We start from the raw sequence: 13,224 nt of genomic DNA, 5'->3' as shown, positions 1-13,224 counted from the left end.
AATGGATTATATTGGACATAAGGAAGACATGGAAATTCCTTGAGGGGAAGAAGGGTCTGGCTTGAGTTGGGAAGTTCCTCAAGCTAGGAATCTTAAAATCCTTCCATAGAGTAATTCTTTCCACCTGCATAGCTTGGAGTGAAGGTCAATAAATCCAGAGGCAATTCTAGAAGATAAGCAGTTTAATGAGCCATCAGCTGATGGGCAGTTTATTATCTTTATACAACCCTTCAGGCTACATTTCTTTGACCTCTAAAGTAACTGTTGCAAGAGAGATGTTCCCCAAAATACACAGCACACAGGTTACATATATTTCCTCTACAATTACATATATTTGTATCCTCAGGTCTTAGCAACTGGACCAGGAAAATTTAATTGGGGGATACCAAAAATTCTCCCCAGGAGCTTCAAGTGAACCAGTTGGATGGACCTGGGTTTAAATAGTCCTGATCTCTCATCCCGCTTTTATTTTTATAGCTGCAGGTGAAAAGCAGATCTGTTAAGAAAGACATAAATGGGTCCAAATATCAGGAAAATAAATTGTTCCTAGGGGGAATTCTGAAATACTGAAGGATTGGCAGTTGAAAGGAAATGAAATAATCATCTAACATGAACAAAAGATTTGGGGGACACATGGCAGCCTCTTTTATCTATTAGTGTAGTTTAAATCTCCACAGATTAAATCTGCAGAAGTAAAAAGTAGTAAGTCAGATCTGAAGTTCTGTGATTAGAATCCAAAAATATAATTAACCTAATCATCCTATTCTCTCTTTGTAGAATTTAAGTGGGTAAAGAGAAAAAAAAAACCCTAAATCAAAAACTGTTAATAAGAAAAGTTATAACAAGAAAAAACAATAATAAGGAAACAGTAATAGGATAATAACTCTAAATTATTAGAAGGCAAAACTTGCCTGAGTGACTGCCCAGGTCTCTGTTCTCTCTTCCTCTATGGTTAGAGTTCTGCTTTACAGATTAGAACTATTACATCAACTGGATATTGAGCATGTGTTCTTAGTCTATCAACTTTAAAAACTGATAACTGTATTTCAAAATAATTGGTGTTCTTTGTAATCCTCTGATTTTAACTCATTTAAACACTTTATTCTGAGAAGGGATCCATAGATTTTACACACTCTAGGAAAAAGTAATGAGACCAAAAAGACAGCAGTTTCCAAATTTAGAAGTAAAGCAACAAAATGGCAAACATGTCTTTTAAAGATTTAGTGACAAATTTTCAACAACCCAAAGCAAAATAGTAAGTACCCCTTTTAAAGATCTGTGAGAAACAAAATTTGGAATGAGTCATAGATAAAACAAATTAAAACTAAGAACAACTCATTTATGAGTCAACCTTGAGAATGAAAAAAACAACAAAAAATCTAGCCTAATTAATGCCAATATGATAATTTCACATAAGGCCAATTGAGGAATTGTTTTCAAGTTAAAAGAGGAATCAACCCCAACTTCCAGTAGAGCATACACATACACACACACACACACACACACACAAACAGAAAAAGCAAGTTTAACAAGTTGTGCTATTAGATTATCCATTTAATATAATTTTCAAAAGACAAATACAAACAATCCATATTAAAAATGCATATACACACATCCCCAGGGTTTGTGGGGTTAGATTACTGGAACAAGCCACCATGCAGAGATGAAAGGAGAACACCAAAGTGTTTTTCTCATGCACACATTTCAGAATGATAGCAAGGGCTCACCTTTACCCTCTAATATTTCCAAAAGGAAGCAGCAGCACCAAAGTATTTTTGTTTGTTTTTAGATCAGAAAGAGAAAAATAAGAATCAGAATGTTGTTAATACTTTATCAATAGAGCCTTTAAAAGATGCAAATTAAGCAAAACCAATTTCAATTATTGCAGGGGCCAGTGAGTTTATAATTTTATTTATTATGCTAATTTTAAGTGTTCTTTCTCCCAGTACAATAAACAAATCATGTAAAATTATTTTATAAAATTCAATGGTGGTATTTAACGATGATAACACCATCAGAAAATGAGGTCATAGTTAATCCACATCAAGGCCAGATGGGGATAGATAGATGTGAGTATGAAAAGCAATCAGAGGGACAGCTAGGTGGTGCAGAGGATAAAGCACATGTCCTGGAGTCAGGAGGACCTGGTTTCAAATCCAGCCTCAGACACGTATCAATTACCTAGCTATATGACCTTGGACAAGTCACTTAACTCCATTCCCTAAAAACTCCATTCCTAAAAAAAAAAAAAAAGAAAAGCAATCACAGGCAAGCAACTATCACTGCTGAGTTAAAGGGAGAAAAAATACAAAGGAAGGAATTATGTGCATTTGAAAGGTATTCAGATAATTCAGTCTACTGTAACAACACATCTGGAATTAGTTGAATTTTAAGATAGCAAATTTTAAACATACCTATGACATCTTTATGATATTGGATGTGTTCCCAATAAAGTAGGTGTAAATCAGATTTCAATAAATTGAATCATATTTTAAATTTCTTAAAGGAACTTGATAACTAAAGGAAACTCATGGTGAATTTACCTTAGGAACTTTCATTTTTAATTTTTCTACAAATGATGTTTTTTATACATTATTAAAATATTCTTGTTTAAGAGTAAACATAATACCCTCTCCCCCCCAAAAAATATAGACTCTCATGAGGAATAAAGTAAAGAGAAAAAATTAAAATTAAAAAAAATAATAATAGGGGCAGTCAGGTGATATAATGGACGAAGGACTGGCCCTGAAGCAAGGAACAGCCAAGCCCAAATCCAGCCCCAGACACTCAACAATCACCCAGCTGTGTGACCCTGGACAAGCCACACCAACCCCACTGCCTGGCAAAAGCAAAAAAAAACCCCCCGAAATAAATTAATAATAATAATAATAATAGTAGTAGTAGTAGTAGTAGTAGTAGTAGTAGTAGTCATAGTCGTAGTTGTAGTCATAGTCGTCGTCGTCATCGTCGTCGTAGTAGTAGTAGTAGTAATAGTAGTAGTAGTAGTAGGGTGGCTAGGTGGTTCAGTGGACAGAACACCAGCCCTGGAGCGAGGAGCACCCGGGTTCAAATCCAGCCTCAGACACACAACAATCACCCAGCTGTGTGGCCCTGGGCAAGCCACCCAAACCCATTTGCCCTGCGCCCCCCCCCCCCCAAATAATAATAATAATAATAATAAAAAATGTGCTTCACTCTGTGTTCCAACACCACCAGCTCTGTCGTGGGTGGATCACATTCTTTAGGATAAGTCCATCACAAAAGCTACTTCCATATTTTTCCACTGTTGACATTGCTGATCACAGCTCCCTCCATTCCTACTTCCCCACTACCATACACTATGTTTTCTCTCTCCTTCCACTCTGTCCCTCTTCTCATATGTGTTGTTAGGGTAGCTGAGTGGTGCAGAAGATTGATCATGAGCCCAGGGGGCCAAGAGACCCTGAGTCCATATACCACCCCTAAGGCCAAGCAACCACCTGGCCCAGTGGTCCTGGACAGGCCATCCACTCCTAGCCCCTTGCAAGAATTAAAAAAGAAAATGTGTTATATCTGACCACTGTCCCCCACGATCCATCCTCTCCTCCATCACTCACATCCCCCCTCCCCCTGTCCCCCTTCTCTCCTTACTCTAGATGTCAATATCCCATTGCATATATATCCTGTTTCCTCTCCTAGCCACCTCTGATGAGAGCAAAGGTTGGCTCATTCCCCCCTCACCTTCCCCCCTTCCATATCATTGCAATAGCTCATTGTAATAAAAAAAGTTATTATATGAAATATCTTAGCCTATTCCACCTCTCCTTTCTCTTACTCCCATTACATTTCCCTTTTAGCCAGACTTCACTTTTACAATACATTATATCTTCAAATTCAGCTCTCTCCTGTGCTTCATCTATAAAAGCTCCTTCTACCTGCTTTATTAAATGAACAGTTTCTCATGAGTATTATCAGTATCATTTTTTTTTTAGGTTTTTGTAAGGCAAATGGGGTTAAGTGGCTTGCCCAAGGCCACACAGCTAGGTAATGATTAAGTGTCTGAGACCAGATTTGAACCCAGGTACTCCTAACTCCAGGGCCATTGCTTTATCCACTGCCCCACCTAGCCACGCCTCAGTATCATTTTTCTATGCAGTAATACATGCAAGTCGTCATCATTAAGTCCCTCATATTTTACCCTTCTCCTCCACTGTCTATGCTTCACCTGAGTCCTGTATTTGAAGATCAAACCTTCAGTTCAGCTCTGGCCATTTTAACAGGAACATTTGAAATTCCCCTGGTTCATTGAAAGTCCATCTTTTTCCCAGAAAGAGGACATTCAGTTTTTCTGAGTAGTTGATTCTCGGTTACATTCCAAGCTCTTTTGCCTTCTGGAATATTATATTCCAAGCCCTATGAGCTCTTAATGTAGTTGCTGCTAAGTCCTGTGGGATCCTGACTGCAGCTCCACGATATTTGAGTTCTGTTCTTCTGGCTGCCTGTAATATTTTCTCTTTGACTTGGGAGTTCTAGAACTTGGTTATAATATTCCTGGGGGGGTGGGGTGGATCTATTTCTGGGGGAGATTGGTGGATTCTTTCAATTTCAATTTAAATCTCTCCTTCTAGGATTTCTGGGCAATTTTCTTGTAGCAATTCTTTAAAAATGAGGTCAAGGCTCTTTTCCTGATCATGACTTTCAGGTATCCCAATAAGTTTTAAATTATCTTTCCTGAATCTGTTTTCCAGAGCAGTTGTTTTTTCAATGAGATGTTTCACATTTTCTTCTAATTTTTCATTTATTTGGTTTTGAACTATTGTGTCTTCATTTCTCATAAAGTCAGCAGCTTCACTCAGTTCCATTGTACATCTGAAGGATTTGTTTTCCTCAGAGAGCTTTCTTATCTCCTTTTCCATCTGGCCAATTCTGCTTTTTAAAGCATTCTTCTCAATAACTTTTTGAACTGTTTTATACATTTGACCTAAGCTGGTTTTTAACATGTTATTTTCTTCAGCATTTTTTGGATCTCCCTGACTAAGCTGCTGACTTCATTTTCATGTTTTTCCTGCATCTCTCTCCTTTCTTTTCCCAATTTTTCTTCTATCTCCCTCACTTGATTTTCAAAATCTTTTCTGAGCTCTGTTATAGCCTGAGCCCAATTTCTGTTTTTCTTGCAGTCTTTAGATGCAGGAGCTTGTACTTCCTCATTTTCAGATTGAGTATTTTGATCATAGACAATGTACTTTTCAATGTTATTACTTTTTTTTTCTGTTTACTCATTTCCCCAACCTGTACCTGGTTTTGGGGTGCTTCCTGAGCTTTTGAGTATTATTGGGACACTCCCCCCACAAGGATCTCAGTGTGGGAAGCTGCCTTCCCTCCTGATCTGTGAACGACCACAAGCACACCCCTCTGCCACAGGGCTGAGGTGGGGGGGGGGCTGCTGTTCTTTGGGGGGGGCCTAGACTGTGATCAGGATCTGAATGTGATCAGAGCCCCAGAGTCCTGTTCCATGTTAAGAGGACAGACCTCTGAAGTCTCTCTCCAGTTCCCTACCTAGGCTGAGCACTCAAGGCTCAGTTGCCTGGAGGCTACTGCTTACTAGCTCCACCTGCTTCCCTTTCCTGGATCTGGGCTGTAGCAGCCACCACTGCTCTCTGAGTGCTGAGTGTCCTGAGGGCCAGACTTCAGGCACTTGGTCTGGCAGAGGCCTCGCCCCTCACCCCCCTGATCTTTCAAGTAGTGCCTGGTGCTCCCCAGGATGTAGGTCAAGACACTGCCCCTGCTGCCATGAGCCCAGGCTCCCAGAGCCCTGGGGCTGCCTCCAGGAGGCTGAAGTTCCTTCACTCTAGTAAGCAGCCCCTCTAACCCCATGGAGTGGAGCCTTTTTGCTATTTTCCAGGTTACCTTGGGCTGGAGAACTGCCTCACTGGATCCCTCTGTGGGCTCTGTCTCTCAAAAATTTAGTTAGAGTCCTTATTTTATAAGTTTTGAAATATTATAGAGAGAGCACCTAAGAGAGGCTCTTCTCCTGTCGTCATCTTGGCTCTGTGCCATGAATTTTTTTTGTAAGGAGAAGAAAAATAAACACCCCACTTTGTTTATTTAATGGGCAGCTAGATGATACAGTGGATAGAGTGCTAAATCTGGGTCAGGAACACATCTTCCTGAGTTTAAATCTGAATTCTGACACTTTTTAGTTAGGTGACTTGGCAAGTCACTTAATCTTGTTTGCATCAGTTTCCTCATTTATAAGATGAACTAGAGAAGGAAATGACAAACTACTATAGTATCTTTGCCAAGAAAACCCCAAATAGGGTTACAAAGACTCAGAGATGACTGAAAAATAATGAACAATAACTTTAGAATATATGGATTTTTGAATACTTAAATTTCCTAAAATGAGATATTTCTATATAATTTATACAATACAACAAAGTTGAGGAAGGAAGGAAGAAACAAAGGAGGGAGGGAGGGAAAGAAGGAAGAGGGAGGAAAGGGTAGCACAATTAAGTACCTGGATTATGGTAAGTACTTAATATTTATTGACTGACACTAGCTATTCAGCTTCAAAGGTTACATTAAATTAAACTGAAATAATTTGCCATAATTCTGACAATATTGCTGCCATTAGTTATTAAGTTGTGTTGTTGTTATTCCATACTATCATGCCACTGAAATAAGGCCAAAAAAATAGGATGAGATGCAACTGTAGCAGAAGTGAGCTAATACACTGTTGATATGGAGCTGTGAATTTAAAATTATACTAAAAAAAAGTTGCTGAAATGTCCATCACTTTTGGCCCAAGGACTGCTAGGCAGATAACTGAAAAAGGTCAAATGCAGAAAGATCGCATCTATATATACCAAATAGTCAAAAGAAGCATCTTTGGTGGTATTAAAGAATTAGAAATAGAACTGAGTCCACTAACTAGGAATGGATTAACAAATTATGCAACATGAGTATAATGAGCAGGGTGGGGAAACATAGGAACCAATGTATCAGTTAGTTTTGTGACCCCAGCCTATGATTGGCATGAATGGGGCAGGAACAAAGTCTTTCAAAGTGCATAGAAGAGCTTGTATGTTAGGATTTTCCCTCCCCCCCTCTCCCACCATGAGAGAGGTATGCCATTTTGTTAAGATATCTTAATAAAAACCATTTTAATTAAAAAAATGTGCAACATGAACATAATTGAATATTATTTTACCATAAGAAATACTAAGAATCAAGGAAAAATTTCTAAGAACTAATATAAAGTAAATTGAAGCAAGGTCAAGAAAATTATATATACAATGAGAACAACAGTGTTAAAAAACAAAGAATAACTGCTGTCCCAGGTTGAACCCAAGGCAAGAAAATATACCTCCCTCCTTGTATCCCAATATTAGAGAGGACTATGGATGTAGAATATTGTAGGTATAGTGGAAGTATTTATTGTTTTTGTTATTCAATTTTTAAAAACATTAATCTTTCTTATAAAGTCTCAATGACTAAGAAGGAAGAAAAAATATATTAAGAAATGAATGTTATGTAAAAATAAAATGAATCCATTTTTAAATTAAAAATATACAATTAAAAGAAAAAATTGTGGTGAGACAATTCAATGTCATATTCATAGCATTTTTCAAGTTAAAAAGGACTATAGAAGTCATCTTGTCTAAATGCATTAATTTATAGATGAGAAAACATGTCCAAGAAACACAAGGTATATTGGAACTAGATCCCATATATTCTAGCTCATAATCCAAAGCAGTTTATAGTCTACTTTTCTCTCTCTAAGAAAAAAGAAATGATCAATCCACTCCTGTTTTATCCTGGAGGATTTTGTCATTGTCATATTTGGTGTCAGATTTGTGCTCAGGTCCTTCTAACTTCAAGGCTGCTAGTGTAATAACTGTGTCATCTAACTGCCCCTACCTTTCCTCTTAATTTCCTTAACATAACCTAAAAATAAATAAATAAATAAACAATTAATTAATTTCCTTGATATAGCAAGAGAATGCATTTGTTCATACTAGAACCAATATCAATCTTTTTGAATTACTTTATTTATTGACTTTTTTAGGTTTTTTGCAAGGCAAATAGGGTTAAGTGGCTTGACCAAGGCCACACAGCTAGGTAATTATTAAGTGTTTGAGACCAGATTTGAACCCAGGTACTCCTGACTCCAAGGCTTGTGCTTTATGCACTGCTCCACCTAGCCTCCCCCGAATTACTTTATTTTGATAAAATCAGTTAATTTATTTCATTCCATGAGACTCAAAAAAATGGCTTTTCAAAATTCCATTCTAAGTCTGCCCATATTCTTCTCAAAATCACTTTGAAACATGAGCATTATTTTTGCCATCTGTTTCATTGTACACTGGCACTTCTGGAATTTGCATTAAATGTTCTTGCATTAAGTATAGATTTTAAAACCTTCAGGATCTTAGGCTTCCCCTCTTCAGATTAAAGTAACTCCTTAATTCCCAATTGTATTTCATCTATTCTGAGTTAAGGTATGATGTTATTTCTTATAATTGTTCTACATGGATCCAGGCAACTTAGAGTTAAGGTTATCATCGACAAAAAGCAGTATGAAATTCTTGCATATAGCTTAATATCTGTTTCCACTTTTGTTTGTGATTTGGTACTGGAGCATTATCAAGAGTAGTCTTATCTTCATTACTCTGGTTGATGTTTCAAGGTTCTTCCTAGGTTTTTGCAGCTGGTTTAGCAGTCTCGTGGCACACAGTCACTAATGTGTATCACTCTGATTTATAGTTCCCTACCTTGACATTCCTCTCATGACATGGACAATAGTTTGGAACTAAAGGAAGCAGGCTTTAAAATTATCATTACTATAACTGCGATCTTAATAGTTTAAGAATTTAGTTGTCGTTGCCGAGTTGTTTTACAATTGTGTCTATGACCCTATTTGGGGTATTTTGGGCAGAGGCATTGGAGTAATTTGCCATTTCCTTCTCCAGCTCATTTTACAGATGAGGAAACTGAAGCAAACAGATAAAGTGACTTGCCCAGAGTCAAATACCTAGAAAGTATCTGAGATAAGATTTAAACTCATGAACATGAATCTTCTTAACTCCAGGCCCAGTGCTCTATTTACTGTGCAACCAGGCTACCCTATTAAAAATTCTGCCCACACCAAAGAGATTGTGGAACTCAAGTCACCTTCTCCAGAGGTCTTACTCCACCAACTTCCCTCTAGCCTTCTGCCAGTTAGAGCCTTATCCTCTAAGATGATCGTTCATCTACTCCAGATATGTCTTCTATGTACTTAATTATTTATATGTTGTCTCCCCATTAGAGAGTAGGTTTCCTGTTATCTTTTCTTGCATCCTCAGCACCTTAACACAGTGTCTGGTTAAATGTTTGTTGATTGATTGATTAAATTAAACCTTAATCACCATATAAATAGCTAACATATATTAACAGAGTCATCTTGGGATATATAAAAATGAATAATCCATTGTTTAAAAAAAAAACCCTGAATGCATTGTTGATTACTCTTAAATCTAAAATACAATTGATTTTAGAAATTGAAACCTTAAATGGAATATAAATTATAAGGCACAAAAGCCTAGTAAAGACTGCTTTTCATATTTTTTTAAGAAAACTTTTTCTTGTGTTTTTTTTTGAGGGGGAGAGTCCTGTTTTTCTTTCACACTATGATTACTATAGAAATGTTTCACATGACTGCACGTGTTTATCCTGTATCAAATTACTAGCCTTCTCAAAGAAGGGGGGAGAGATGAACATTCAACATTGTTTTTATATGTGATTGGAGAAAAATATTTTTAAAAAACTGCTTTCTCCATCATTCAATTCTAGAATCAGGACTTAAGACTGGTGTTTAACATATTTTTACTGAAGGATGCCTCTAGCTTATTGCATGAACTCATCTAGAGCTCCCTTTCCAAGTACAAAGGAAAACTCAGAGGGTCTGTCTTTTTACCCTATTTAACAAAGCATATAATAGGAGCTGAACAAATGCTGACTGAAAAATAAAAAAATCCTCTTGACTATGCTAACAAGGATACCTCCTTTCCTTTGTAACAATTTAAGCATTCTCTTTTTGCAAAAATAAATTCTTTTGGGTCTCCTTCCTTCCTTCCCTCCCTCAGTCTCTCTCTCTCCCTCTGTCACTTTCTCAGACATATATGTTCATCAACCTACTTATCTATGTATCACAATCTTGAGTCAACAAAAACACTGCATTTTACCATCAGTCTGCATCTTGTGCTACTTATTTGGGAGTAGCAAGTAAGAATACTGAAAATTCTCACTCTCTCTCTCTCTCTCTCTCTCTCTCTCTCTAGCTATATACATATATATATTACATATATATATATAAATATACAGATAGACAGTATATGTGTACATGTATATATGTTTGTGTGTGTATAGATACACATATATACAGGAGATTGTGAAGATCAGATGAGTTAGAGATACAAATAACTTTGCTAACCTTAAAATGCTATGTAGATAGATGCCAGTTATTTTTCTTAACCTCTAATCACTAGGCCTCCTATCTGGTGATGTCCTCATTCCTGAGCTCAGCCCAAGCAATATGAATAGAGGAATACAGGGAGCTAAATGTTTAACAACTGAGTTCTCCAGGAAAAAAATGTATGCACTTTCAAGTTTAATCTGCATTATTAACACTTTGATTATACAGGCATGCTTGGGGGCTAGAAAACTGGACTCTCAAAATGGAATCTTGGAAAGGGGTTCTTATACCTTTTACTATTACAAGGCCGGATCTGAAAAAGTTGCATCTGGCTTTGTCCATTAAAGGAGCAGCCCTCAACTCAGCATGGAGATGGAAACCAGACATATATGCTAGGAGGTATGTCCAGGAGGACACGTCAGAAGGGATGGCTCCTCTCAGGATTTTTGTGCCTTATCAGTTATTTTTAGGGCATTAAAAAAAGGAAGGCTCAAGGAAGGTTCCTGTGGAAATCTTATGAACTGAACCTTGAAGGAAACTAAAAAGTTTCCAGAAGGATGTGAAAAGGGATTGTGATCCAGGAAAAAGTATGGGGATAGGAGATAAAATGTCACCTCTGTGGAACAGAAAGTGGACTAGTGTGACTGGGTCATAGACTATGTGGAAGACAGAAAGATAGAAAGAAGCCAGACTATGAAAAGAATTAAATTTAAAAGAGATTTAAAGATCCAAAGGGCATATAAGAAGAAGAAAAGAAGGAGAAGCAAGTTTTTAGTCAAAGACAGGATCAGGAATAAATGTGTCTTATTATTACTGAAAGTCATCTTTTGACTCAGAGTCCTCAGTCCTGCTTGTCTTTTGGTTTTGTAGAGACATCATTCAGTCCCTGGACCGAATTGGACTCATAGACAACTCATTCCCTACCTGTGACCTTTTAACCCTACCTGCAAATTGTCTTATTCTTGCTACCCAGAGAAGAACTGAAATGCAAGAGTCCAATCTCTTTTTTTAAAGTTATCTATAATTAAAGTTACCGATAAAAGCTGACCCCACCTTGATGCCATTGCTGTTCTTGTTACCTTGACATATTTATAATAAACTCCTTTTAATACTTTTGTCCTGAATTTTGCCTTGCTAATCAAGGTGAAAGCCTAAATGAAGAATGTTCCTTTCAACATGACTTTAGTATGAGAATGAAGTTACTTGTTGCCTTTTTCCACAATGGAAAACATTCCTTCTAAAATGGAGAACTGACTGTATAGTTTTTAGGGTATTAAGCTTTCTTTAATTATCACTTTGTGGGAATATTTGTAAAACATTTTGCAACCTTAGAGCACTATTTTGTATTCAGTCCTTTTCAGTCATGTCTAGCTCCTCCTTACCCTCTTTGGGGTTTTCTTGGAAGAGATATTGGAGTAGTTTGTCATGCCTTCTTTAGTTCATTTGATAGATGAGGAAATGAGGCAAACAGGGTTAAGTGCCTTGCCTAGGATTACACAGCAAGTAAGTATCTAAGGTGGGATTTGATCTCAGGAAGATGAGTTTTCCTGACTCAAAGGTCCAATCCTTTATCCACTGTGCCATCTAGCTGCCCTTAAAACACCATATAAATGTTATTATTACAATGCTGAATAAAAACAATGATGATGCTCATGAGAATAATAATCATGTATCAAAGTGAAGAATAGAGGAAGGCTTCTGATTCCAGCACCTAGGAGTAAACCAGACTAAATTCAAGGAATCTTAGCTCTGAAGTCCCTTGGATGAGCATGGAAAGACTTCAGGGGGAAATACAGATTCTAACTGACCATGGAATAATCAATAACATTGTCCTAACTGGAAATAGAAGAAAAGGAGTTTCTAGCACCATTTATATTATCACTGGAAGCCAGATAAATATGCTAGTATCTGGCAATGGTGGCATGCTCTCTTAGAAGAGACCTGCAATCTATGTCCTAAGAGCATAGCAGTATCATACAAAAGGAAATGGCTTGAGAAATTTGGAAGTTTAGGAGCAGCAAATAGGATTAGAAACCTTTTTTATCCAAGAGATAAGATATCATTTACCTGTTCAAAAAAAATTAAAATAGAAATTATATATCTACTCCATTTCTACTAAGCTAGATAGAAAAAGCACATGCCATCTGAACAGTTCAAGAGAAAAATTCCCAGGAATATTGCAAAGGAGCTTCCCAGAAGTACATACCCTGCACTTGAGTTCATATTCTTTTATAATTTCTGCAAACCGTTCTTCCTGATTGAAGGGTTCAGGGCTGTGTGGCTCTAGCTGCAAATCCAAAGAGTAAAATTCTTATTATCCTCAACCAGAAGTTGCAAAGGACAAGAAGAGAACAAGACCCCTTTTGAACTGTAGCTCAAATAAAGGGGAAAAGGCCCAGTCTTTCAGCCTGCCTCACTCATGTGGGGTTTTATGATGGATCATCTGTCCTTTAACCCAAATTCAAATAGAAAGGGAAGTCACTAACTGTAAGAATCCATTAAAAAACCTCACAATTTAACATCACTTCAATTTTATTATATTATTATTTATTTTGACAAATATTCCCCAATTACATTTTAATCTGGTCCCATACACATTTAGGAGTGTTCTGGAAAGCATAGCAGGCCATGTGTTTAATAATGGTAAGTTTTTGCTCTAACCCATCACCAGGCCTCAACACCTCTTTCCTAGTAACTGGCCATAACTCTTCCAAGTGCAGTTCTATATATAAAATCTGCCTTGTAGAAATTATATATGGATCTATCAATATCTTCAGTTTCCCTGTCTA

General features: G+C 37.1%; 1 protein-coding gene across 5 annotated transcripts in view; it reads right to left on the bottom strand.

Moving 5' to 3' along the window:
- The window catches only part of NINL (ninein like), a 205,954-nt gene that overhangs the window by 40,641 nt on the left and 152,089 nt on the right, over positions 1 to 13,224 (bottom strand). For all 5 annotated transcript variants that reach the window (XM_074209293.1, XM_074209291.1, XM_074209290.1 and 2 more), the window contains exon 14: positions 12,642 to 12,722. In XM_074209293.1, coding sequence (XP_074065394.1) covers positions 12,642 to 12,722 — 81 coding nt within the window. The remainder of the gene's footprint in view (positions 1 to 12,641; positions 12,723 to 13,224) is intronic.

This window comes from Macrotis lagotis, chromosome 1 (genome assembly GCF_037893015.1).
Source record: "Macrotis lagotis isolate mMagLag1 chromosome 1, bilby.v1.9.chrom.fasta, whole genome shotgun sequence".
Lineage (NCBI taxonomy): Eukaryota > Metazoa > Chordata > Mammalia > Peramelemorphia > Peramelidae > Macrotis > Macrotis lagotis.
Note: the sequence above shows the minus strand (reverse complement) of the source record. Positions and strands in the feature narration are given on the sequence as shown.